At 48.1% G+C, this 26,282-nt stretch overlaps 2 protein-coding genes and 3 non-coding genes across 6 annotated transcripts in view; 4 read left to right on the forward strand and 1 right to left on the reverse strand.

The window, feature by feature from the left end:
* Nucleotides 1–8,761, forward strand: part of LOC133346533 (TLC domain-containing protein 4-B-like) — a 38,757-nt gene extending 29,996 nt beyond the window's left edge. Inside the window, exons 4-7 of the mRNA XM_061558179.1 lie at nt 208–266; nt 750–844; nt 1,909–1,982; nt 3,159–8,761. Of these exons, the coding sequence (XP_061414163.1) occupies nt 208–266; nt 750–844; nt 1,909–1,982; nt 3,159–3,513 (583 nt within the window). The 3' untranslated portion in view covers nt 3,514–8,761. The remainder of the gene's footprint in view (nt 1–207; nt 267–749; nt 845–1,908; nt 1,983–3,158) is intronic.
* A 3,309-nt stretch (nt 8,762–12,070) lies between these two features.
* Nucleotides 12,071–21,485, reverse strand: LOC133346520 (cell division cycle protein 20 homolog). Of its 2 annotated transcripts, none has more exons than XM_061558162.1 (12): nt 21,156–21,485; nt 18,415–18,713; nt 18,047–18,168; nt 17,537–17,633; nt 17,033–17,164; nt 15,856–15,965; nt 15,215–15,304; nt 14,803–14,897; nt 14,380–14,602; nt 13,558–13,683; nt 13,329–13,446; nt 12,071–12,630 (listed from the first exon to the last, which is right to left on the reverse strand). In XM_061558162.1, exons 2-12 carry the CDS (start codon nt 18,710–18,712, stop codon nt 12,446–12,448), a joined length of 1,596 nt encoding a protein of 531 aa, XP_061414146.1. In that variant the 5' UTR covers nt 18,713; nt 21,156–21,485; the 3' UTR covers nt 12,071–12,445. The 2 variants fall into 2 exon arrangements, with proteins under 2 accessions (XP_061414146.1, XP_061414144.1); XM_061558160.1 differs by having other exon boundaries at nt 21,121–21,484.
* Nucleotides 21,486–23,920: 2,435 nt separating this feature from the next.
* On the forward strand, nt 23,921–24,032 carry LOC133346822 (U6 spliceosomal RNA). Its single transcript, XR_009755612.1, has one exon. It is a non-coding gene; the product is annotated as a U6 spliceosomal RNA (small nuclear RNA).
* An 818-nt stretch (nt 24,033–24,850) lies between these two features.
* LOC133346841 (U6 spliceosomal RNA) lies at nt 24,851–24,957 on the forward strand. The gene has a single exon (XR_009755630.1). It is a non-coding gene; the product is annotated as a U6 spliceosomal RNA (small nuclear RNA).
* An 809-nt stretch (nt 24,958–25,766) lies between these two features.
* LOC133346842 (U6 spliceosomal RNA) lies at nt 25,767–25,873 on the forward strand. Its single transcript, XR_009755631.1, has one exon. It is a non-coding gene; the product is annotated as a U6 spliceosomal RNA (small nuclear RNA).
* Nucleotides 25,874–26,282: the final 409 nt, after the last annotated feature.

Consider the following 26,282-nt stretch of genomic DNA (forward strand, 5'->3'; position numbering starts at 1 on the left):
GCCGAGCCCGCCCGAAGCGCTCTATGAAATACAAATCGAGGACGTGGCTATGCACGACAGACAGACAAATAATCCCTGGTGGTGTGCCAGTCTTGATAGGTGCTCGCTAACAGCTCTTGCCCAAACAGTCTGTGAAGGCTATACGGGTGGGGGGGGTCTTTGTATTTGTGTGCACGTTAACATTAATTTGAGTTCTGTCCCACACAGGGGTGATCCCTCCAAAGTCCAGATCAGCATCGCCATCACTGCAGGATACCTGTTCTCAGGTGAGGCCCTACACACACGCACCGAAGCCACACAGACCACACATAAATCGCACATACACCATCCCTCACATTTACACTAACCCTACCACGATTACTCTGATGCCAACTCTCAATTTAGCCACGACTCTTAACGCCGATCGTAAACTTTAATCATAACGCTATTGTTCATACTAAAGCTAACCGTGGCCCTAAGACTAACATGAATCATAGCCTAACCATAATGCCTACTTTTAAATCTACATCTCACCACAATACTAACACGAACTATTTCCATAACCCGAATGCCATTTTTAGCCCTAAACCTCCCACTACCATGTACCATAAACCTAAAGATAACTCTAATACTAATCCTCACCCTTACCAAAACATTTACTCCAACTATAGTACCCCAGGCCGTTTCTGGTGCCCGTTTATCCCTGTGCTCAAGTACCCATGTGCCCCTGTGCTCATGTACCCATGTGCTGCCCCTGTGCACTCCCTCAGATCTGCTGGTGATCTTCGCCTACTGGCGCCTAGTGGGGGACAAGCTCTTTGTGCTGCACCACGCCGTCGCCCTCTCCTCCTGCTACTACGTGCTGGTAAGCCTGCCCAGGGCCAATAAAATACAAATATCCCCCGTGTAGCCTTAATAGGCTGTTGGGGGAAGTGCTGTTAGCGAGCACCTACGAAGGCCGGCACGGCACACGAGGGGGTGAGTGCCCAGCACCACGCCCGGACGCCTTCGTCCCCAAGTGGCGATATTTACACACCACAACAGGTACTCATTTAAGGCTGAGTCGACCCAGGGGAGGCCCATGATAGGTTCAGATAATCGTCACTGGTGTTGGCCGCGAGTGGAAATCGAACTCGGGTGGCTGGGTTCTTAGCGCAGCGTGTTCACCACTGCGCCACTGCCCCCCACTACTGTGTTGGCCTGGGCCAACACGGTACCACCCAGTATGCCGCGGTACCACCTGGGAACACGCAGTACCACACACTACCTTAAAGTGCCACACAGGTACTATGCCTTATTACACATCGGCATACTAGACGGCACGGTGCCACATGGAACCATAGAATACTACACAGTGCCTTAGAACACCTATCTTGTTCCAAATTCCCATAAAACAGGTATATAGTACAATACTGCGTAGCGGTGCATATAGTGGTTAGCTCACTGTGACTGATGAATGATATCTGAACCAGGCCCCCACCCCTTCATCAGCCTGCATTGACCAGCACGGTGAAGTATGGTCAAACAACCCCCATGACTGACAACCGTGTGGAGAGGGCTTTGTTATGATTTGCCACGGCCCTGACAAAGTCAGTTATTATTTAGTGCGATAAATGTCACAAAGTGCCATGCGATAACAAACCAATATACAATACCTTAAAGATACAATGCATCACAATGAAATAAACCACACAATGCAATAAAAATGTTCTGGCTCTCAAAATAGGAATATGGAATATCCACCACAATCTCCACTCGGGGTCTGCCTACTAAGATGAGCACCGCTCCACTCTCGTTGATGTGGAGAGAAACCTGTATCTTGTTGGAGGAATCTGCCACACAACTGTGAGGCTTTCCCGGATAAGGGGTGAATATATTCTGCATGATTAGCATTCATATAATTCTCCTTTCTTTTGTGCGTGGTTTTAGCAAGACGGTGTTTTGGCCTACTTTGCAAACTTCCGACAGATGGCAGAGCTGTCTACGCCCTTCGTAAACCAAAGGTAACGACACCACACGCCTCTCAGTGTACAGAAAGATACAATCCACGACTCAAACGGGCCCATATTTCTTTATCAAAAATGCATCTGCATCGGTGAAATAAAATGGTGCCGATTCAACCGCGCAAATTCCACAATAATCGTTAGCGTCGTGACTCAAGCCTGACTCTGCTAATTAGGCACTTCATGTCAAAATCGGTCCAGAGTCTGGTTGTGCTGGGTCACTTCTGCTGATATGATGCACTCACGGAAGGCCGTGGGGACGATCGGTTGTGTAAAAAAAAGTTTGATATTTTACGTGAAGAGATTAATACACGATGGATACGTAGTGTCTGCTTATCGGTTTTGTCTCAAATCTCAGCTCGTTGATAACATGATTTATTTATGATTTAAATTTATATTTTGCACTCTGGACTCTATGTAGTAAAGTGATCCAAAATATAGTTTACCAAGATCGTCTTTTACCAATATGTGGGTGAACTTTTTGGCTCCCCTGTAAGTACATGCTTTGAGAAAGTGTTAATGTGGCAAGATTGTGTTGATGGTCTCGTATTTTTTAAGGTTTTAGGATTGTTCAACATCGTTTTCAAACGGGTGCACACACAGGGTGGTCTCTTACCATCCCATCTCAATTTCAGAAACATTGTGTTAATGTTGCCTATCTGATAAGAGGTTTTCATCAGCATTTCAGTGAGATATCACTCACGGGCAAAGGAAAATAAGGGAAGGGTCTTGAGCAAGGGCAGGGAGTCGACAGTACTGGTGGCGAGTGTGAAAGGAGTCGCAGACGATAGGTGCAGCAGAGGGGATCGTGCGACCTCTCACTCACTTGAAGGTCGCTTGGAGGCTTCGACAAAAAACCCTTGGTTTCTGGAGCTAGAGTGTGTGGAGGAGAGTAGAGAGAGACTTGAGAGAGAAAATTGAGGCAGGGGTGAGCTCATGGAGGAGTACTCTTAGGTTTTTTTGGTAAAGTCACGTAGGTTAAAAATAAAAATAAATAATAATAAAAATAATAGAAAAAAACCTAAGAGTATGAATCCTTGCCGTCACAAAAGCTTCAAATCTCGAACTCACGGAGGAGCTTCATTCCGGCCACACCCTCCGCGCTGCAAAATAACCATTTGGACCTGAACGCCGTCGATAATCCCTCATTGTTCCTTCCCCTCTGCCGGGCTCCAGGTGGTTCCTGGAGGTGCTCGGCTACCAGAAGTCGTCGCGCGCCTACGTGTGGAATGGCCTCGCAATGTCCGCGTCGTTCTTCCTGGCGCGCGTCGCCACCATGCCCGTGTACTACACGCGCACGCTCAGCTGGCTGGGCACCGAGGCCGAGGCCCGCCTCGCCTGGGGCCACCGCCTCGCCTGGTGGCTCCCCAGCATCACGCTCGACCTCATGAATATCGTGTGGATGAAGAAGATCGCCCGCGGGTGCTACCGCGGCCTGCGCCACACCCTCGGGAAGGACTCGCGGCCGAAAGTAACGATGGAGGCCGCCAAGCGAACGCCAGAATCTTTGGCAAACGGGAAGACCGACTGACCCGACCGACTGACCGACCGACTTCGCGCATCCGTCTGGGTTCTTAATTACTATTCAAAAATACTGTTTGATTTTTATCCAATCCTATTTTTGGGTCAACGTTATTTTTGTACAGAATACTTGGGTGTTTTTTTTTTTCTTCTTCTTCTTCAGAGGAGGCGACAATGTCTGAAATCGCCCCCGAAAGTTATAAATGGTCGCGAGATGCGGGAATGGGCTAACGGGGAGATTGGTAACCAACAGCTCCATCTCCATGCACTCCACCAACCCCTCACTTCCGAGTCACTCCATTACGGGGGCTTGCCTCATCATGGCCAGCACACCCTGGCAACGTTTTGAATTTGAACCCGTTATGTAGGTCAGTTGATCTTTATTGGGTAAACTAAGCGCTCTGTTGATGAGCGTTCTTTACGAGATGCCTTTTTACACTCCCGGGGTCACGTTTAAATCGCGAAGCACAACCGTGCTGAAGCACTAACCAGAACGATTGTATTGGTAGACACGCCCAATATGTCCGAATGACGGGGGCGCGGCCACAACCTTTGTGAGCTTCGACACGGTTATCCTGGTTTTTCAGACAAAAAGCCCATGCCTTAATGCGCCCCCTTGTTAAGATGCGATGCAATTAGAAAAAAAAACAGCATCTACACACCATTGAGTTTCAAGATGCCACACTTCAAATGCGAAAAGCAGGTGCAGCGCTGAATTAAAAATACACAGCCCGGGGGGGGGGGGGGGTGGTGGGAGGGCACACCACCCACACTCAGCGTCTACGCATAGTGTGACGGTGCTCAGGGTGGGGGGGCCTGTGGGCCCCCAGACCAGAATAATTCACTTAATCAGTTCCAACTTGTCAGTCCCATGTCTCCTTTGCCTGTCCTGTGGTCGGTGTTTTTGTAAAATCTCACGATTCCAGCTGTCTTTTGAGCTGGCTGTATTACCCGCCCCTTTATCTTGCCGTGCGATTTAATTGCTTGCCGGTCCCTGCCGTACAAAGCGCTTTACACCCTCTTTGGCACCCTTTGCGTGAGACTGGAGACTAATTGTCCACCTTTATCTTCTCACCTAATTTCACGGATCAGTTTTGTTACGTTAAAGTGTTAACCGTTCACTGGTAACCATTTACCATTCTCCGTTGAGAGCTGCCGATGGTGATTGGTTCACAGTATAGTATAGTCTAAACCTTTCGTAAACAGCTTTTCATTGTTTTGTCGCTAACCTATCCTTAAAGGACCACTCCTACATTCTCGTGTCCATCTTCTGGCTTGGGGTCATCCACTTCGGTTACCAACCTCTGGGTGCCAATTCATTGCCCTTCTTGGTAACCCCCACCCTCCCTTGTGCTGACAAATATGGCAGGAGCACCACGCCAAACACAGATTCAACTCTATTGGTGTTGTAAAACAATGGGAACTCAAAAAGCTTCATTGCTTTGGGTGGTACCATTTTCAACTCTGGTCCATAAACTGTAACCCAGTCGGCCAAACCTCCGATGGCAAGCGCAGAGTCTGGCCCCAAGAAGGTTCCGGATGTGAGCACTGCTTTATTTAGGTTTTTAACATTCACCAATTCGTCGATTCTAATTGATTCTTACACTGAAAATACATGCATCATATAATGTGTGCAAGAAATTTTTTCTAATCCATTAATGTGGTGTGCGATTTATTTTGTGGTCAGCCTACAGTTTCATGGAAATATTGTGGCCACTGTCACACAAGTTGCAATTGTGTATTTCCTCATGAATTACAATCGTAATGTAGTTGTCATTGTTCAACTTAAAATGCTGCTGTCGTTTATGCCAGTTCTCGCCACTCTAGAGTCTCTATGTACGAAATGGGAGAAAATATTATTTGTGATTGGATTCATCACTTGGAACAATGATCATTCGTAGAATTGTGGCAGGGGTGATGTGTTCCTTAGTCTAGTTTTTGGTGTCGGTCGCATGGGCTGTGACTGACCCAGCCTTCAAATGTCTTGCTTTATCATTTTGCTAACTCGCAATAACCTGCTGTGTGTGCGCGAGTAGTTCAACTCAATCCGTCACATGTCGAAAGCAGCGGTGGTGGTGTGTGTTTGATTTAGCTCCGCTTATGCTGTGATGCCCAACTTGGAGCTTCTCTCTCCACCTCGCCTTGTTCCCCCACCCCTCTGACTCCCCCCCCCCCCCCCCCCCCAGCTGCAGTGGGGCGTTGTTACTGACAATCAAATCACCTATTTATTGATGTTGACGTATTAAGTTTTCAATTCCTGTACAATGGGTACGAGAGTTCTATACTTGGGGGTTTGGGTAATGTGGAAGGCAGCCTTGGCAACACACGTTTGATGTTTACAGGGCGGCAACAGAGACCCGCCGTTTGGTGTCTCTTGATGGGATAAAGGCTCGTCAGCCCTGTCAATGGACCTATCAGACTGTGACATCATATTCTGTTCAGATTCCCGGCCTGTTTGATCACATGCTGATCTCACCAGAAAGTGATGCCACAGGAAGAGCCGCTTGCTCCAGGAAGTCGAGGTGCTGATCACCCTGCCATCACCCGATTCTTCTGCGGGTTTTGACGGGATGCCTTGGGGCGATGATGAAGAAAACGAGCGCTGAACTGAACGGGCGACTCTCTGCGGTCACAGTTACTCTGTGAGAATTGCGTTGTGCGGGGCCGATCTTTAAGGTCTGCAAGAGACCAAGCGCCGACTGTCCGAGTCTGACCTTGTGCGGGGTCGTGTGAGTAGATTAGTTTGTGCAACTGTTTTGTCTGACGTGCGTGTCTGTGTGTGTGCGCGCACGCCACGTGTGCAAAGCACCAATAATACACTCGTCGGGCCCATTCCATTCCGCCTGCTGCCCCCTACAACCATAGTGCCTTAACACTTACGACACGGGTACTCTTACAAGCAGGGTACACGCGCTGCTAGAACAATTGGTGGCACGTTCCAGTGAACATGGACTGTACCATTTTGTATGCGGTGGGTGCCTCAATGTGCGTGACGTTTAATTTTGGACCGAAACATTTTTGCACCGAGACTGGGGTGGTAGTAGTGGTGGTGGTGGCTGCAGCAGTGGTGCGAAAGCACGTTGTGTTTTTAAGACGACCAAGCCAATAAAACAAAACTCTTGTCTAGGACTGTGTCTCCAGGGCTCTCCGATAAAAGTTTGCAGCTTCCAATGGTGATAAAAACAAAACAATAACTTGAAAGTTATGTTAATGAGCCCCCCATCATTGTACTGCTCCATTGACGTACTTGCAGTCGGTGATGCCGAACATTCTAATACATCGCTGTCGAGATGTCAGTAGAGGGCGCTATGACACAGTATTTTATTTGAATGTTAAAGCTTAAAAATTCGTATCGGAGGAGACACCCAGCCTTGGCAACAGCTGGACAGTTGCACAAAACGGGCAACCTTAGTCACATGTTCACATTCATCACCATCTAAGCGTGGATTAAAAAGTTCGTCTGACTACATCCGATACCAACTACCGTATAGTCCCTAATCTGTTGACAAACCTCGCCCAAGTGAAATACAATTGATTATCCACATAATTAAAGTGTTCAAAATGTACATCCGAAATATGGAACTGCCCAGCTGTTTGAGTTTTTTTTTGGTTTGCGTCGCTTGACACCTGAGCGTGATGCGTCCCTGCGTCAGTGCCACCGTGTCATGCTGTGACCAGATGCCAGCCCCACCTCGCATCCACCTTCCTGCTCCTCTGTGTGCCGCTTCGCTTGTGCCTTTTCTGCTCACGTGTTATGGACAACTTTTCAGCCAAGTGAAATCAAATGTATTAACAATGAGTCACTTAAAAGCAACCAGCCATGACTGCAGCAGTGGTTGCGGTGGTGATGGTATTTTGTGAACGTTCCATCCCCACGATGTGAATGCTCTCCAACGCTCACGGTCAACAGGTCACCACGGCTGGTGCCACCACAAGGTCAACAGCTTAAGCCACTGAGGCCACCGCACTTCACTGATGCTTCCTTCTGTCGGTTCTTACCCAATTGACACCCCCACGTGGGTGACGATAAATGCTTGTGACGGATCACACACTTGCTATGGACTGGTTTCAACTTTTAAATAAGGTAGGAGGCCAAGTTCCATGTCAAAAGGTTTTGATCAAACGAGCGCAGGGTGGTGGCGCTCATCTCGAGATGGCCCTGAACCAGTGGTGTAAATTCCACATTCCCATGGTTGGGGACAGTTATCCACGCAACCGCTGTTAAATAATTACCTCTGTTCAGAGTACTTTGTGGTTATTTATTATCGTCACGATCAGGGCAAAAGCTGTATTTTGAGTGTGATGTTTAGACATGTCTTAAACTGTGGTTCTCATATTGTAGTTACGTTGACTAATTTCTTAGTTCGCTCCAGTGATTATATGTCAATCGTGGCTAATCAAAGTTAGGCAGGACTTTACCTGACCGCAACGACCCCTCCTGCAAACAATGGTATAGCCCTTTGATTGCCAGGCGGTACATACAATCAATGAACGCTGGTGACAGTGGAGAGCTGTATCATGTTTAATGGTGCGGCGGTTCGATCAGCCTTCTTGGAGGTTCAAGTTGGTGTTTATGTCATGGAAACTTATCCAATCATTTTGGCTCAGGCGGGGGAGTGTTTCCAATACTCCATGGTTCGGTGTGTTTCGTGTTTGCCAAGTCACAAGATCTGTGTTTTGTGTTGAGAATTTGCGATCACGTTAATTGGACTGGACAAGATTGACACATGGAATGGCACACACGGATGTGCATGGGGTGGCTGGAGTTTAGAAAACAAGTGCAGACACACCTTTAATAACCTGACCCTAAATAAGGAACATTTTGGAGAATCCGGAGATTTAAGGAGATGGGTGTGGGTGATGCACTTGGATGGGTGCAACCGTTAGTGTGCAACCCAGCCCCTAAACCTCGTGTCACTTCCTCACTTTGCTTCCCAACGCCAACTGTGGACAAGACCCCATCCCATTTTAATTAAAGGTCTGAGCGTGAATCTGTGAAGTCGTGCGAGTCGTCATTCCAACCGGGCACGTCCGAGTGTTATTCTGCTCGTACGAGCAGTCGGGCGACGCCGAGGTATACGCCACGAGAAGACGCAATGGCCCAATGTGGAGATGAAGTGATGGCATCGGCCCATGTGCAGGTGGAATATCGCATCGCAGGACCGAGAGTTTGCGACTGCTTGGGTGGTCTTTTTACAGCGGTAGATTGATGGATTGTTGTTGATGATGACATGTTCATAAAACAAAAATGACATTTACTCAATCTTGATGTGAATCTTGATTTGAAGCTTTCGTGACTGCAGGAATCCATACTCTTTGGTTCTTTCGGTAAAGTCACGTAGGTAATAAAATAAAATATCACGTTTCGATTGCAACACAAGTGGTCGTCCTCAGGCGGAAAAAATATAATCCAGCAGTGGAACTGCTGAACCAGCGCTCATTTACTATAAATATTAAGATAAAAATAGGCGTTCATAAGAGAGTACTTGTTCAACCGTTTGCCAGTACCATTGTTGGCTGAAGGCCTCCCCACACTGTCGGTCACTGGAGTTGTTTGGCCCGCATGAGTGGTGATGCTGCAATGGGCCGATTGGGTCGCGTCTCCAACTCTCTCCGTCTCTGGCCGCGTGACCTCGTCGGCGTCGATGGTGAAGATTCTGGCACGTGCCACAGTTCTTCGTGCAGGAAAGTGTTACCGAGGCTCAGTTGCCCTCCCCCGGCTGGGCACTTGCTACCGATAAAACCCGGTGGTTCAAATCTGAAATGCCGATGCAGAATGAGTCACGAGGCTTCGCTCCGGATGACAATTGCACTTCCAAATTCGGAAATGTTGAACTTATTTCGCACCGTATTTTAGCCAACCATGCGAATTGGGGGTATGTGATGGCAGCCTCCGGTCGACAGCGTGTTACAATCACACAGCCACATGCCGTTGCCGGGCTAACGGATACTCGTGTATCTCAACTTCATTCTAGATGATAGATTTGAAGCTTTCGTGACTGCAAGGATTCATACTCTTAGGTTTTTTTCGGTAAAGTCACGTAGGTAAAAATAAAAAATGAAATAGAAATAATAGAAATAAAATAATAAAAATCACGACGTTTCGGAGGCAACACAAGTGTCCGTCATCAGGTGGGACCGTCACAGCCAGATTAGCTGCATCAAGTGAGGCAATGATTCAAGTTAAGGGGGGAGGGGCTTATCTGAATGTGGTAGCCAATGAATGGAACGTGTTGGGGGGGGTGGGCGGGGCTAAGAGAACAATAGGTGCACATCAGAGACATGACGTTTCGTTTCCCCAATGTAACAATCTCAACTTCATATTTTTTCACTCCTTAAGGCATTCCAGTTCACCAGTGGAGGTGTAGCACGCATCATCTCTTGCTCTCCGGCTCTCTCTCTCTCGGCTTGCCTTTCTCTTCCTGCTCGTGTGTTATTCTGCACCGTACTTCTCTCAGACACATCAGCATCTTCTGCACCTCCGATTAGCACGAATGGCTCCGTACGGTGGGAAAGAAGTTCAACATCCGTAAATCCGTGCCTCTTCGTCTTTCCTGCATCATCCTCACGTATATTTCACTCTGCTGCTTTCTTTTCCGTTTCCTTCATCTTTCTTGGGTACATGCTGTACCCCCCCGCCCCTCTCTCCATCATCTTTGTCCATAAAACCATCTCTATTTCTCCTCTCGCCCTTCTCTGTCACTCCTACATCATCCTCCTCTTGACAATTTCTCTGCTTCTTGCAATAGACATGTCGTCACACATCACTCATTCTACAAATTAGCTGTTTCCCGTTCAATCCTTGCCTCGAAAGACGTTTGCCCTACCCTTTGAAGGCATGTGCGTTACAAGCAAGAGACTGTAAAGTTTTGTAACGATTAGGAAGGCTTGTGGCCAGCGTACGTCAATTAGAACTGCAGTTCAATAACGTTGAAGAAATCTAGATTCGTGCATAAAGATAAAGAACGTGTGCGGCTCGGTACGAATTAATCGATATCAATGTAGTTCGAGTTATCGTCATCGTGTGTAGCAGCAACCGTTATCGTCATCAGCAGTGACATCGGCACCATCAGTCACAGCGGAACCATCGACAGCAGAACCAGTTTTTTTGGGGGGGGTAGATCGCGTAATTGTCGCGAAAACCCGCCACCACCAACTCGTAATGGTTGTCACGTAAACAGAACTTGTCAATTCGTTACTAGTTGGGTTTTAATGACACATTTCAATATTTACGCGATCCAACCCAAAAAAACACCTCTTATGGATATTGGTCGTGAAAGCCTGAACATGTCATCGTGAATAGCGGCAGCACTCATCACCACCACCAATGGGCCCGCTGTGCACGATCATCAGTCTATCGTTAGCTGAATACGGTATTTGGTGTGCTACGAAGACCCATTGCCAACAATATCGCCGATTATAGATTTCCCTAAGGCGGTGTTATTGACTAACGCGAGGCGTTTTGTATCGTTAGAGGTCACTATGGTCGCAGTTTGTATGCACTTTGTACAAAAAACTGGTGCGCAGATTAAGCGGCGGGACGAATTCGTGGCAGAGAACGAGGACGTGGATCACATTGCATATTTTGTTCATCTACATCTCCTCATTTGACATCTCTGCCTCCATGTACATCTCTTCTCTTTCGCTCATCATCCATACCTTTTCATTCACCTCATTATTTCTACATCTCTATCACTCATCCACGTGGCTTTTCCTTTTATTCCATTGCGTTTTTCTATTTTCTGTATCACGTCTCACATGACTAGATCTCTTATCGTTCGCTCAAAACATCTCTTGCTAGTTACTGCAGATCCTTGGCTGGGCATACATTTCACGACTTAACATTAAACGCATTCCTGCGGAGGGAGCTGGTAGGAACGTTGGGTTGCTCGGTCAATGGCCAGGGTCAACGGCGGCGTGGTGTATTCCGCAAATATTCCCGACTGAGGGCGGGCACAAGCCGGCGTGAGTAGGTTAAACGTTGAGTTTTATAAGGGCACCACGGGGTGACCAGCCCCTCCCCACCCAGCCCCACCCAACCCTCCCCACCCAGCCCTCTCCAGCCCTCCCATTTTTGGATGCACGACAGACGGACACAATAATCCCGTGGGCTGGTGGAACCAGGTGGTTCCTACCAGTATGGTGGTAAAACTACGCACACTTCTGTGCCAGTGGATTTTCTGGGACCCACATCAGCGGTTCCTCTTGGCTGAACTCTGACGTCATACCAGGGATCTGAAACCCAACACCCATCCAGAGGCAAGCGTCTCTCAATGGATCCTTCGCCTCACGTCTCCTTTACCCTCCACGTGCCTCCCCCTTCACGTCGCCAGGTTTCCCTGCATGTCCATTCGCCCCGACATTTCTCTTCACATCCACGATTCTCTCAGTCTCCACCTCCCCATGCCACTACCATAACCGACTCGTCCTTCCAGCAGATCCACGTCATTTATTGTTATTTAAAATAAACACACCCAAATGCAAATACGCAAGTGTTGTTAGCGAGCACCTATTAAGATTAGCACAGAACACATGTACACACACACGGGGGGGGGGGGGGGGGGGGGGGACACATGGGAATGCTTGGGGGGGGGGGGGCAGGAAGATTTGGGGCGATTATATACAACACTTGAATGGGGTTGTCATAGTTAATGGAGTTGCTGTAGTTAACGTTCAGGGGTAGACGCAAGGCTGTGGTGATGCCCGGAGGACGGATTAGGCTCGGTGGTCAGATACAAATTGTGTCCTAGTATGCAAGGACACAATTTGTATCCGAACGGTGAATAGTGATCACTGCAGATCTACGCACTGTGGAGAGCAGGGAGGATTAGGAGCGGGGATAATTCTGGCAATATGACTTTAGCGTCCCCTCTATGCTCGAACAGGCGAGGGTCAATGTTGCTAAAAGTTGTTGCCAGTGGGATGTTGGTAAGGGGGGGGGGTTAGCGCAAGCAGTTCTGCGAGAGCTTCCCCGCGTTGCTGCCTCCCAGCTGTTGCTGTATCTTCTTCTTCCGCGACTGGTCCCCCTGGAAGCAGCGCCACAGGCGCAGGCTCTCATCGGCACCGACCGACATCACGGAGGATCCGTCGGGGCTCGCGACAACCTGCAGCACGCGCTCTGTGTGGCCTGCGGGGTATGGAGAGACATGGTGGCGGGGGGGGGGGGAAGACACATGGGGGAGGGAGACACAGGGACACAGGGGTTAGACGTGGATCATGGGGAAGGGATGGGGGACAAGGGAGAGACATGCGCGAGGGAGAAAGACAATTTGGCGGTGTGGTTGTTTGTATCCTTTAATTAACCGGATGAGATAAACCCACGGAGTCGCGTGAAACATCACTGGCTTTCTTTCAAGGACGACCTGGGATATGAACTCATGTTCCGCCATGACCAGTGTCCCCGTGTCCCTATACTAGGTAGTTCTGGATACACAACCAGTGTGCATCCCCCCCCCCCTATGCTCCTGTGCGTCCACCGTCCTCGTATGCTCCCCTATTTTGCCTCGTGTGTCATTTACTCTTTAGCTCGGCGCTGGACATCATGGATGGTTAAACTCTCAAGCAACGTGTACCCCCATTTGTCTCAGTTTTTCCAATGCTCATTATCTCAGGAATAGGCATGTATGTATGATGGACTTCTTTCATACCATATGTAGCCAACCGTGCTAATCAGAGGTGCGGGGAAGGACAAACTAAACACAAAAAGCAGTTCTAAACAAAAAAGCAGTTATAGAGAAATCATGACCAGGCACATTTATATTGTCCCCCCCCACGTTGCCATCTCCACATTTGTCCTTGTGCCTGTGTGCTCGTGTGCCCCCGTACCTAAGAGCTCGGCGATGGGCACCATCGCTGGGTAGACCCACAGTGTGAGCTGGTTCTTAGCGTAGCCGTGGGCGGAGAGTAGCTCCTTGTGTTCGCTCGACCACAAGACGGAGCACACCTGGAGCGGGGGAACGGGTCGTTAACACGCGTCCGCGTCTCTTCGTGCCCGAGACACACACAACGTCCCCAATTCTCGCAGAGCGTCTCCCTCGTGTCTGTGTGTCCATGCCTGAGACTTCGCGTCCACTGCGTTTAAGCAGACCCCCGTGTTGACATTCCACAGGCGAATGTGGTGGTCGTTTGTTCCACCCCCACTCGCCAGCAAACTTGCTTGCCATGGACACCACGCTAGTGCCTGTATACAAACAGACAGACAGACACGAAGAGACAGATAAATATTCTTCATTTAGCCTCTCAGATTGTTGAGGCCAGTGCTAACATCGCACACCTATTAGGTCGAGCACGGCACATCACGCCGGCCGCCTTTGTCTCCCCATTGCTGATGTTCAGACACGGCACCAGGAAGGCATGGAAGGCTGAGTTGACCTAGAGGAGCTCACGACCAATTCAGACATCACCTGCAACCGATGTTAGCCGTGGCCGGGAATCGAACTCGGGATGCCGGGTTTGGAGCGCAGTGCGCTTTGCAATGCACGACTGCTCAAAAGAAGCACAGAGATAGTGTGTCAGTGTGCGTCACGCACTCGGCGTGCACACGTTGCACACTGTGGCTCATGCGGTGGAGTCGGGAGGGCAGGTGATCCATCTTCTAGTTCTAAGCTAACCCATAACACCCTCGGACCTGTCCCAAGATCTCTTGCCAGCAAGCCTTCAACACTTCACATGACCTGCAAAATGCACAAAGGCCATCTGTGCTTTTTATACGTTTCTGCACTATTTTTCTGTTTTGATGGGGTTTTTTTTCAGACGAACACTGCAGTGATGTTTCCACGACTTAGCGGCCGTTATAGCAATTAGCTCGGCACACGTCGGCGAGCGCGTGTGTCAACGTGTCTGTTGTGCCAGCGTGTCACCGCGTGCGTGTCCCTGCCTTGACGGCGGCCGTGTGCTGCTGGAGGGAGTGGAGGGGTGCCGAGGATGTGCTGCCGTTGGCCCACACGAGGAGGTTGTTGTCGTTGCTTCCGCTGGCCAGCAGGCGTCCGCCAGGGGACCACGCCAAGCCGCACACCTCCTGAGAGTGGCCACTCAGCGTGGCGACGTGATGCTGCACCATCCGCACGTCATGGTGGTGGATCTGACCCGAGCGGGACCCACTACAACAACCGCCGCCGCCATGACCACAGAGTTTACAAAAAACCACAACCGCGACGGCCACAACAAGGAACGGCAATGTAGTGTGACGCCACCCGCATCTCGAAGTTGAGAGCCACAACCACCACTACAACACCGGCGTTAACCACCACAACCACAGTGTTCACCACAACAAGTGTGTGGTGTGTGCTCAAGCACTTGCCTTGACAGGAGGTGTCCGTTCCAGGACAGGGAGCTCACACGCCCCGTGTGGCCCTGCATATTCCTTAAACATTTGTTGCGCTCCACGTCCCAGATCTACACGTGCAAACACACACACGGAGACACACACGAGGATAGGTGCGCGCGCGCACACGCATGGGGACAAACACGAGGACGCAGACGCACACGCGAAAATATACAATGGGGAGACAGGCACACATGCTAAACGATATAGACACGTACAAGGACATACAAGTCACGGCACCAATAAAAAGCCCACCTGCTCACTTCCCATAATCCTCTGCTCCCCAACCGGTTACTTGCTCCACACTCCCCTTCCAGAATGCCCTGCTCCTTGAAATATCCCAGAATCCTCTGCTCCAGGCCACTTTCCAGAATGCTGTGCTCATTACCTGCACGGTTTTGAAACTGGTTCCGATGGCGATGATGTTGCCTCCAGTTGGTACCCACGAGACGGACGAAGGGTAATCCTGCCCCTCCATCTGATACGCGGGCAGAGACACAGCGCACAAACACGGCACAGCCTTAACACCTCTCTCACGCTCAAGTTCCCGGTGTGCATGTGCTGCCTCACGGCACCCCGTCTGCTTTTCACAAGAACACAACACTGCCACCCCGTATCCCCATGCATCTATGAATGAGCCTGTTTTCCATTCGTCTATGCGTGTCTGCATTTCAGCGTCTCTGCATGTCTGTGTCGATCCATGCATGTGTTCCAGTATGAGGAGCGGTCGTGTAGTGATTAGCGGGCTGCGTTATAAACCCGGCGACCCAAGTCCGATTTCCGCTCACCATTAACACAAGTGACAATTCTCTGATCCAATCATACGCCTCCCCTAAGCAGACTCAACATCAAATGAGTACCTGGTGCTCATCACCCCATAGGGAGACAAAGGCGGCCAAGCCTGTTGCTAGTCACCTACCCCCTTGTGTGCCATGCCAGTGCTCTCTAATAGCACTTGCCCCCCCAAAAGTATGTTAAGACTACATGGGGGGGATCTTTGTATTTGTGTCCCAGTATCTCTCCACATGCCTTCATGTGCTGGGTCACATTCCCCGTTTCTGCATCCCAGAGATATGTCCCAAAGTGGCCCAGCGCCACACACACGACGTTGTCCACACTCCAGTCCAGCGGGTTTAGGTCTGCGCACATGGGGGTACGGGGTCACAGGTCAGGATAAGGGTTAAAACTTTTAGTTCAGGACCAATTGTGTGTTGTGTATATATATGTATCTATATTACACGTATACATGGGTAAATATGGATTTTATATGATGCCGGTTTTGCAATTCAGGAAAGGTATAGATATAATAACTGGTTAATTACTCGGTTCTCAATCCATGGGTCATGCCCCCGACCGGAGTGAGAACAAGGCCTTAGTTGTGGCGAGGAGGGCGGTGGTGTCGCAGGCTGCAGCGTGGATACTGTGCAGGATAACTTTAGACTGCATGAGGAGAACGTCAGTGCCACATTGTGGCGAAAAAACACTAATATACAATGTGAAGCAAAATGCCAAACTAACACTGTGTTGACTAGTTGCGTGGACGTAATCTCAGTATTGTAGCCTTAGTAATTGGTCAGGGTGGGCACGTGGGGGGACCAGCGGTCTTGATTGTGGGCCACTCGTATCTAAACATTAATTTGCTGCTATAAATTCCCACGTGATAAGCCACTTTGTTGAGCTATCATTTGTGGCCAGGTTGCTGCTGAAAAATAAGTTAATAGCTCAGCGGGCTTTACCTGGTAAGTTTTACTTGTATATATATCAAGTGATTTGTTTACCTTAACTATACATTGCACTCCTTTCGTGTTTGTCATATTGTTTGTTGTTGTAACATTCTGACCAGTCCCTACTGGACATCTGTAAAAAAAACAGCTGTATAGCTCATTGGATTCCTCCAGGATGAATAAATATTTAGATTCTGATGCGAGACATAAATTATGGGCCATATTCTTAGTCACGGATCAGCTCTGGCTTGAGGTGCTGATGTTTCTTTCAAACATCGAAATCCTGAGCATGCTGGGACCATGCTCAGAGTTGGCTAAAGTTAAGCACGCTCCCTTGAGCAAAGGCTGAGCTGAGCATAGCTCTGGTCGAGGGGTTTATTCTGACTGAAAGTAACCATGGATCTATGGTAACGATGATGAGCTATTCACATGTGCCTGCGTATATGTGTATGCACGTGTGTGTGAGTGTGCGCGTAGCTCACAGAAGTCATTGCGGACGGCCGGCGCGTCGAGCACACGCTCGGGCTGCGTGGGTATGTGTCGCTTCTTCTTGAGCAGGGAGAGGGGTGTGTAGCCCTGCTGGGAGTACAGCACCTTCTGTGTGTTGCTGTAGCCTTAGGGGACAACCACAACAATATTAACCACCACAGCAAATGCCATGACCACATTCACCACGAATGCTACGAACACAGCCCTGGAGGGAGTACAGCAACTTGCCTGCGTCAATGTACCAGGGGGAACCACTCACAGCCACATACATAGTTCCCTTCGCCCCCACGTGTCTCCGTCTATCTCTATCCCCCTGTACGCCAGTCTCCCCCATGTCCTTCCCTCCATTTTCCTGTCTCCGCCTTGCCCCAACACCTTTACCGTCCCCATGTCTTGTCTCTCCCACTACGCCCCTGCGTCCCCACCAACACATCAAATCCACTACTCAGCTGCAGATCCCCGTGTCTTCCACCGTCTCTCCGTGTAGCCTGTCTTACCCTCGGGTACAGGTGGCGCGGGTCCCTGGTAGCGTAAGATTCGTGCTTTCTCCACATCCACGCCGCTCAGCAGATGCATCATCGCTGCCTGCTTCTCCTTCACACGGAAAAATAAACATGGAGCAGTGTTCCCTTGTCCCCACCTCCGTTGCTGTAACGGCGTCTCCTGTTCTCCCTTATGTGTCCCCACAGCGTGGAGGAATGAAGCAGACTCGTCAAAACACGAGGCCGATTGCCTGCCACCTCCGAGCATCCTCGTGTGTCCCGTGACCGTCAATGGGGTGAAGACACCGTCACATCTTGAGACTAGGTGGCTTGACCAGATCCATGTGTTTATATGAATCATGACTCTGTGCTTTCCACGTGTCTCTCCATTACAGCGTGTGATCCCGTGTCCGTCTCTGAGACACAAAGTAGCTTGTTACCTCCATGTGTCTATGTTCTGTATACCTAGTGAGTCTTAATGTGTCCATGTGGCGTTTGCTCCCGTGTCCCCGTGTGTCACCGTGCCTTCAGTGGAGATGCTGTTTCTTCTCGAGATACGAGGTAGCTCGCCACCTCCATATTTTTGCTGTTGCGCACGGGGATGAATCGGTCACAGAACTTGCCATGGGGAGTGCGGGGGGCACGACCTGGAGTTTGGGCACACACAGCTGGCATTCATGGCAAATATGTACACGGACCGTAAACACACAGCAAAGTATATACAAAGAGAATACATATATATGGCGATGCGTACACAAGCGTGCATACAGACCACACGCCGCACATTCCACACATTCAAACACCACAATCATCACACACCATATGCACAAAACCACAGACTATAGATGTATATTTAACTTATTTCGCACCGTACGTAGCCACGTCACACTCACCAGGTGAGCTCTTGCCCTTGGCCCCGGGCGTGTTTTGGCACTTGGACGTGGGAGTGCGTCCTGGCGTGCGGCTGCTGCTATTGGCGCGACTAGACCCCTTCATTGGTGACACTGCCATTATGCTGCTGTTGCTGCTGCTGTTGTGGGCGCCAGGGGGGGCTGGCATGCCCAAGCTTCCCACCGTGCTCGTGTTCGCGGACGCCGCCTTGCGCTGCCAACGCGGCTGGGGACCCGAGGAAATGGGGGCATCCAGCTTCAGCAAGTGACTCACGTCACTCTCAAACGAGAACTGCGACATCCTGAGACACGCGAAGACATGCAGCGAGATATTGATACAAGCGGTGATGTAGATCAGCTCTCAAATTTCAGCAGGACATGATCTTTCTCTCAAAGGGCACTCCTGGAACATCATCAGATAGATGGAGACACACAAGGACACAGGCATTACTTATCTCTTAGATAAAAAATTTACATCTTCAGACAGACAAATATGGCGACATAAGAAATCTCAAATAAGAACTCGGATACGTGAGGACAAAGCCCCAGACTAGCGAGGCGAACGATGTCAAGCTACCAAGCGCAGCAGTTGTGTGCAAGTCATCCAACACACAATACATTGTAATTAAAAAAATTCGCAGCCTTTTGTGAAATCATTGTCAGAATAAGGCCTTCTCAGGCTATGTCAGTGATTGTGTTATGTTAACCATACTTCACCATCTTGGTCAGAGTGGGACCAATTAATGAAAGGTGTGCTGGCCAGGTCAGTGTGGTTACCCCACCTGGTTTGGTCAGCTTGGATGCTGGAGGGAATGTAAATACAGATAGAAAGACGCAAGGAGATGTGAATTGTCACTGGTGCACCCCGAGACAAGGGTGCGGTGTCGCCACAACCATTGGCAAGAGAGTCAACCTGGCACCTTCCGCGAGCCGCACTGGCTCGGCACGGCTTGGTTGTGCCAGTCAAAAAAGAGACTGACGTACACTGTGTAGGTGGGGCCGGCTCGGTTTAATAAAATATTTAAAGATACTTTTTTTTAACGCTTTAATGAAATGTACTGTCCGAGCTGCCCCTCCTCCTGCCCCCTTCCCCCATCGCCTTTCCCCTCCTTCCACATCCCCCGCCCCTCGGCGTGGCTCCCCGAGGCTTGCAGTGACGTAAGGGACCGTGGTGATTTACAGGCAACGTGAGTTGAGCGTGGATAATTGGAGCCGTAAAAAAGATTGTTTAAAAATATATTTTTTTAATGATAGAATATCGTGTTGTGATCAGTATGACATACCTATACCAAGTTCGCAGTCGATACGACATTGGGAAGACGGTTGAAATTGAGTTACAAGATTTGAGGATATCACAACAGACAGTGAGTTAATAAAAAACGTGTAAAATGTTAAAAATATATATTTTTAATTTTTAATGATAGAATGTAGTCTTGTCATCAGTATGACATACCTATACCAAGTTTGCAGTCGATACGACATTGGGAAGACGGTTGAAATTGAGTTACAAGATTTGAGGATACAACAGAGTGAGTTAAATAAAAGCGTGTAAAATGTAAAAAAAAAAAATTTGGATTTTTAATGATAGAATATAGTCTTGTCATCAGTATGACATAAGTATACAAAGTTTGCAGTCGATAGCATATTGGGAAGTGGGTAAAAAATTGAGTTACAAGATTTATTGAGGATATAAAATCGTGTAATAAAAAGGGAGGCACGGGGCAATGACGTCACCCGCGTTGGAGCAACACTTCTCTTCCCAGAAGACTTCTTCTTCAAACGTCGAGAAGAGTTACACATCTGATCATAGATCAAAGTGGCCTTTATCCACCCCAAGTCTCCGTAACACGTTTAAATTAAATAACAAAGACTTCGTTCAGAGCCATCGCTACCGGGCGGCCACCGTGCGCGGTTTGATTCAGGACTTGGGCCAGAATCTAAACAAAATATTCCCAGCGGGTGTGGAAACAAGGCAAGCGACATAAACATAGACAGTATATTAGTTTAGTTCATCCTCGAGGGGCAAACACAATTAAACGGTGGGCTCCACCAACACCACTCACCCAAGCTCGTATTTAAAAACACGACCACAACAAAGACACTCGCCGCGTCGCTAGAGACATCCACACATCGCAACCAGGAGCACAAAGACCCCCACCCGTATCGCCTGGACAGACTCTTTATATCGCCTTAACAATACTTTATATCACCTGGACAGACTTTATATCGCCTTAACAATACTTTATATCGCCTTGGCAGACTTTATATCGCCTTAACAATACTTTATATCGCCTTGGCAGACTTTATATCGCCTTAACAATACTTTATATCGCCTTGGCAGACTTTATATCGCCTTAACAATACTTTATATCACCTGGACAGACTCTAAACCGGGTCGACGGGTTAATAGCACTTTCACACAACAGTGGCCACAGCCATCACAACTCCAAACCCACGATCACAATTCTAGATTTGAATTCTAGATTTAAAGCTGTCGTGACTGCAAGGATTCATACGATCACAACCACGCAACGCAATGACATCAGCCGCGATGAAACTACAAGCGAACACACGATAATAACCACCACACGACCACTGCAATAACCACCACACACACAAAAACATCACCACACAATCAGATCAACCACAACACACCACAGCAGCACGATGCCAACCACTGTAACCACCATCATCAGACATCCTCCTCACCTCTCACACGAGACGGATGTGGTGGTGGTGCGCACCTCACGCAGCCCTCTCTCGCCTGTGTCTCTCTCAGGAGAGTGACCGCTCCCCGTGTCTCTCTGTTGTCTCTCAGTCTTGTGCCTCTTGTACTCTGTCTCACTCTGTATCTCTCACTCTGTATCTCTCACTCTGTATCTCTCACTCTGTATCTCTCACTCTGTATCTCTCACTCTGTATCTCTCACTCTGTATCTCTCACTCTGTATCTCTCACTCTGTATCTCTCACTCTGTATCTCTCACTCTGTATCTCTCACTCTGTATCTCTCACTCTGTATCTCTCACTCTGTATCTCTCACGCTGTCTCTGCACTGTGAAGCCCCCACGTGTTCAACGGAAGCGCAGACGCCCCTCTCATAACGGTCGCTTCGCGCTGATTGGCCGCGCATTTTTGAAAACGGCGGCTCTCGATTGGTCAAGGACGCCGAGGACCCCGCCCCGCCCCCTACCACGCCTCGCCCCGCCCCCTACCACGCCCCGCCCCCACCACACCCTCGCCCCGCTCCCACCACGCCCCCGCCCCGCCCCCACCACGCCCCCGCCCCCATTACGCCCCCGCCCCCCTTACAACCCCGCCCCCACCACACCCCGCCCCCCGCCCCGCCCCCACCACGCCCCCGCCCCGCCCCCTACCAAGCCCCCGCCCCGCCCCCCGCCTGGTTTAGGCGGCCACGGAGACCGCCTGACGCGAGCAGCGGTCGCCGGGGCAACCGCCGGCGTCGCGGTTTCTTAGGCTTCAGTTTAACACGGGGGAGGTTTCTTCTTGGTTCTTTCGGTGAAGTCACGTAGAAGGGAAATAATAAAATAATACAAATAAAACATAAAAAAAAAATTCTCACGACGTTTCGGCGACAGACCTGGTCTTCACCTGAGGACGGCTGCTTGCGTTGTGGCCGAAACGTCGTGAGAATTATTTTATTATGTTTTATTTTTATTATTTTATTACTTCCCTTCTACGTGACTTTACCGAAAGAACCAAGAAGATGAATCCCTGCAGTCACGAAAGCTTTAAAACGGGGGAGGTTGTCACCTCCAATATCATCCCTAACACACTGTACAGGTCGCGTAAATGTATAAAGTGTCGTGAAGCCCGCCACCACCCGACACAGGCAATTAGTAAGGGTTCTAGATTTGAAGCTTTCGTGACTGCAAGGATTCATATTCTTAGGTTTTTTCGGTAAAGTCACGTAGGTAAAACATCAAAATTAATAAAAGTAAAATAAAATAAAAATCACGACGTTTCGGAAACTTGTGTTGCCTCCGAAACGTCGTGATTTTTTATTTTATTTTACTTTTATTAATTTTAATGTTTTACCTACGTGACTTTACCGAAAAAACTAAGAATTAGTAAGAGTTGTCACGTAAACAGTCTGCTAAGGCGATACGCGGGGTTCTTTGGTGTTGAGGTTTAGTTTTTGTTAACAGGACAATTTATCTTCTTGGTTCTATCGGTAAAGTCACGTAGAAGGGAAATAATAAAATAATAAAAATTTAAACATAATAAAATACAGGACAATTTAGTTCTAGATTTGAGGTAGATTTGAAGAAACCAAGGGGTACAATTTAGCTCGTATACCGAAATGTAAATCTATCGTGGGGCCGGCTGTGTGAGAATAATGAGAACGCCGTTCCCAGCTCTCGGCCGCCTTTGTCTCTCCCATCCGCCGACATTCCTCCTCTTCGCCACGTGCAGAACGAACAGCAGAGACTCAGGTGACCCCCCCCCCGCCGCCTCCATCAACCTGCACACACATCCAGCGAAGTGAGAGGCCGCAAAGGTATTTAAATTATCCCACAATGCACTGGGGCTAAAAATAACTAGACTGAAGTTAAAGAAGTATGCTCAATAAGCACGTTTTAGACGCGATAACTGTAATTATCTTTGCAAAAATGAGAATATTGTTAGTTTCCACTGTGTATGAGCACCATTGTTAGTATTTTTTTTTAATATACTTAAACACTATTTTTTGGGACCCATAGCGTAAAGAGTGCGGTATAGTGGTGCTATAAATAGCCTTCGCGATACAAAGGTAGTATGTTATTCCCCTTATTTCCCTTCTACGTGACTTTACCGAAATATCCAAGAATATTCCTGTACCTAATGGCAAAATAGCGTTGCTGAATGTATTTGCGAATGATACACTAAGTGTCTTTCGGATTTCCACTGGTTGGCATTACACAGATTTGGGGGCTGGCGAGGAAGTACAGCAAGTAGGTTCCCGTACCTGTCTGTGCAGATCTTTGAGCCTTAGACTCATGTTTGTGGTTTTCCTAGCAACGTTGGGTTCTCCTTGAATGCAAAACTCCACTGTGGTCCTCCCTCAAACATATACATTCTTTGGTGCCACTGCGTTGGCCCGTGCTCGAAACGTCGCATAATTATTACTTTTCCTACGTGCTGAATGACCAAATGTGCAAATAAGAACGGCTTTGACCCGTCAGAAAATTCAAACTGCCTCTGACCCAGAACATCTTTGTGCCATCCATGAAGGCACCTCCAGAGTGCCCACCTGTTCTATCCCACAATGCACTCGGGCATAAAACATGCATGTGAATCCCAACAAATATGTGCTCAATAAACACACTTCTTTAACGTAAAATACAATTAAAGTTGCAATGACATATCTATAATATTAGAATATAATGTTTCATGAGTATTACTACCAACACGTTGCTCTTTTTAAAGACTAGAACATCTTTTACAGGCCCCATGGTGAAAAGGATGTCAGTACCCTGGTGTTACAAATACCCGTCGCGACACTAGTGTGTTCTCTACTTGCTCCGGCAGTACATATACTAAAATTGGAACGATACAGAGAAGATTAGCATGGCCCCTGCGCAAGGATGACACGCAAATTCGTGAAGCGTTCCATATTTTTCACCTTTTAATTCACATTCCTGGACGGCTGCTTGTGTTGCGGCCGAGACGTCGTGAGAATGTTATTATGTTTAATATTTATTATTTTATTATTTCCCTTCTACGTGACTTTACCGAAAGATCCAAGAATATTCCTGTACCTAATGGCAAACAAGCGTTGCTCAATTTATTTGCTTACACGAATGATACACTAAGTGTCTTCAGGATTTCAGCTGGTTGGCATTACACAGATCCGGGGGCTGGTGAGGAAGTACAGCAAGTAGGTTCCCGTACCTGTCTGTGCAGATATTTGAGCCTTAGACTGATGTTTGTGGTTTTCCTGCCACGTTGGTTTCTCCTTGAATGCAAAACTCCATTGTGGTCCTCCCTCAAATATATACATTCTTTGGTGCCACTGCGTTGGCCCGTGCTCGAAACGTCGCATATTTATTACTTTTCCTACGTGCTGAATGACCAAATGTGCAAATAAGAACGGCTTTGACCCGTCAGAAAATTCAAACTGCCTCTGACCCAGGACATCTTTGTGCCATCCATGAAGGCACCTCCAGAGTGCCCACCTGTTCTATCCCACAATGCACTCGGGCATAAAACATGCAAGTGAATCCCAACAAATATGTGCTCAATAAACACACTTCTTTAACGTAAAATACAATTAAAGTTGCAATAACATATCTATAATATTAGAATATAATGTTTCGTGAGTATTACTGCCAACACGTTGCTCTTTTCAAACAATAGAACATAATTTACAGGCCCCATGGTGAAAAGTATGTTAGTACCCTCGTGTTACAAATACCCGTCGCGACACTAGTGTGTTCTGTACTTGCTCCGGCAGTACATATACTAAAATTGGAACGATACAGAGAAGATTAGCATGGCCCCTGCGCAAGGATGACACGCAAATTCGTGAAGCGTTCCATATTTTTCACCCTTTAATTCACATTCCTGGACGGCTACTTGTGATGTGGCCGAAACGTCGTGAGAATTTTATAATGTTGAATTTGTATTATTTTATTATTTCCCTTCTATGTGACTTCACCGAAAGATCCAAGAATATTCCTGTACCTAATGGCAAACAAGCGTTGCTCAATTTATTTGCTTACACGAATGATACACTAAGTGTCTTCAGGATTTCAGCTGGTTGGCATTACACAGATCTGGGGGCTGGCGAGGAAGTACAACAAGTAGGTTCCCGTACCTGTCTGTACAGATCTTTGAGCGTTAGACTCATGTTTGTGGTTTTCCTAGCAACGTTGGTTTCTGCTTGAATGCAAAACTCCACTGTGGTCCTCCCTCAAATATATACATTATTTGGTGACACTGCGTTGGCCCGTGCTCGAAACGTCGCATATATATTACTTTTCCTACGTGCTCAATGTACAAATCTGCAAATAAGAACGGCTTTGACCCGTCAGTAAATTCAAACTGCCTCTGACCCAGGACATCTTTGTGCCATCCATGAAGGCACCTCCAGAGTGCCCACCTATTCTATCCCACAATGCACTCGGGCATAAAACATGCAAGTGAATCCCAACAAATATGTGCTCAATAAACACACTTCTTTAACGTAAAATACACATCTACATATCTATAATATTAGAATATAATGTTTCGTGAGTATTACAGCCAACACGTTGCTCTTCTTAAACACTAGAACATCTTTTACAGGCCCCATGGTGAAAAGGATATCAGTACCCTGGTGTTACAAATACCCGTCGCGACACGAGTGTGTTCTGTACTTGCTCCGGCAGTACATATACTAAAATTGGAACGATACAGAGAAGATTAGCATGGCCCCTGCGCAAGGATGACACGCAAATTCGTGAAGCGTTCCATATTTTTCACCTTTTAATTCACATTCCTGGACGGCTGCTTGTGTTGCGGCCGAGACGTCGTGAGAATGTTATTATGTTTAATATTTATTATTTTATTATTTCCCTTCTACGTGACTTTACCGAAAGATCCAAGAATATTCCTGTACCTAATGGCAAACAAGCGTTGCTCAATTTATTTGCTTACACGAATGATACACTAAGTGTCTTCAGGATTTCAGCTGGTTGGCATTACACAGATCCGGGGGCTGGTGAGGAAGTACAGCAAGTAGGTTCCCGTACCTGTCTGTGCAGATCTTTGAGCCTTAGACTGATGTTTGTGGTTTTCCTGCCACGTTGGTTTCTCCTTGAATGCAAAACTCCACTGTGGTCCTCCCTCAAATATATACATTCTTTGGTGACACTGCGTTGGCCCGTGC

The sequence above is a fragment of the Lethenteron reissneri genome, chromosome 24 (assembly GCF_015708825.2).
Source record: "Lethenteron reissneri isolate LAM-NWPU_2019-01 chromosome 24, ASM1570882v1, whole genome shotgun sequence".
Taxonomy (NCBI): domain Eukaryota; kingdom Metazoa; phylum Chordata; class Hyperoartia; order Petromyzontiformes; family Petromyzontidae; genus Lethenteron; species Lethenteron reissneri.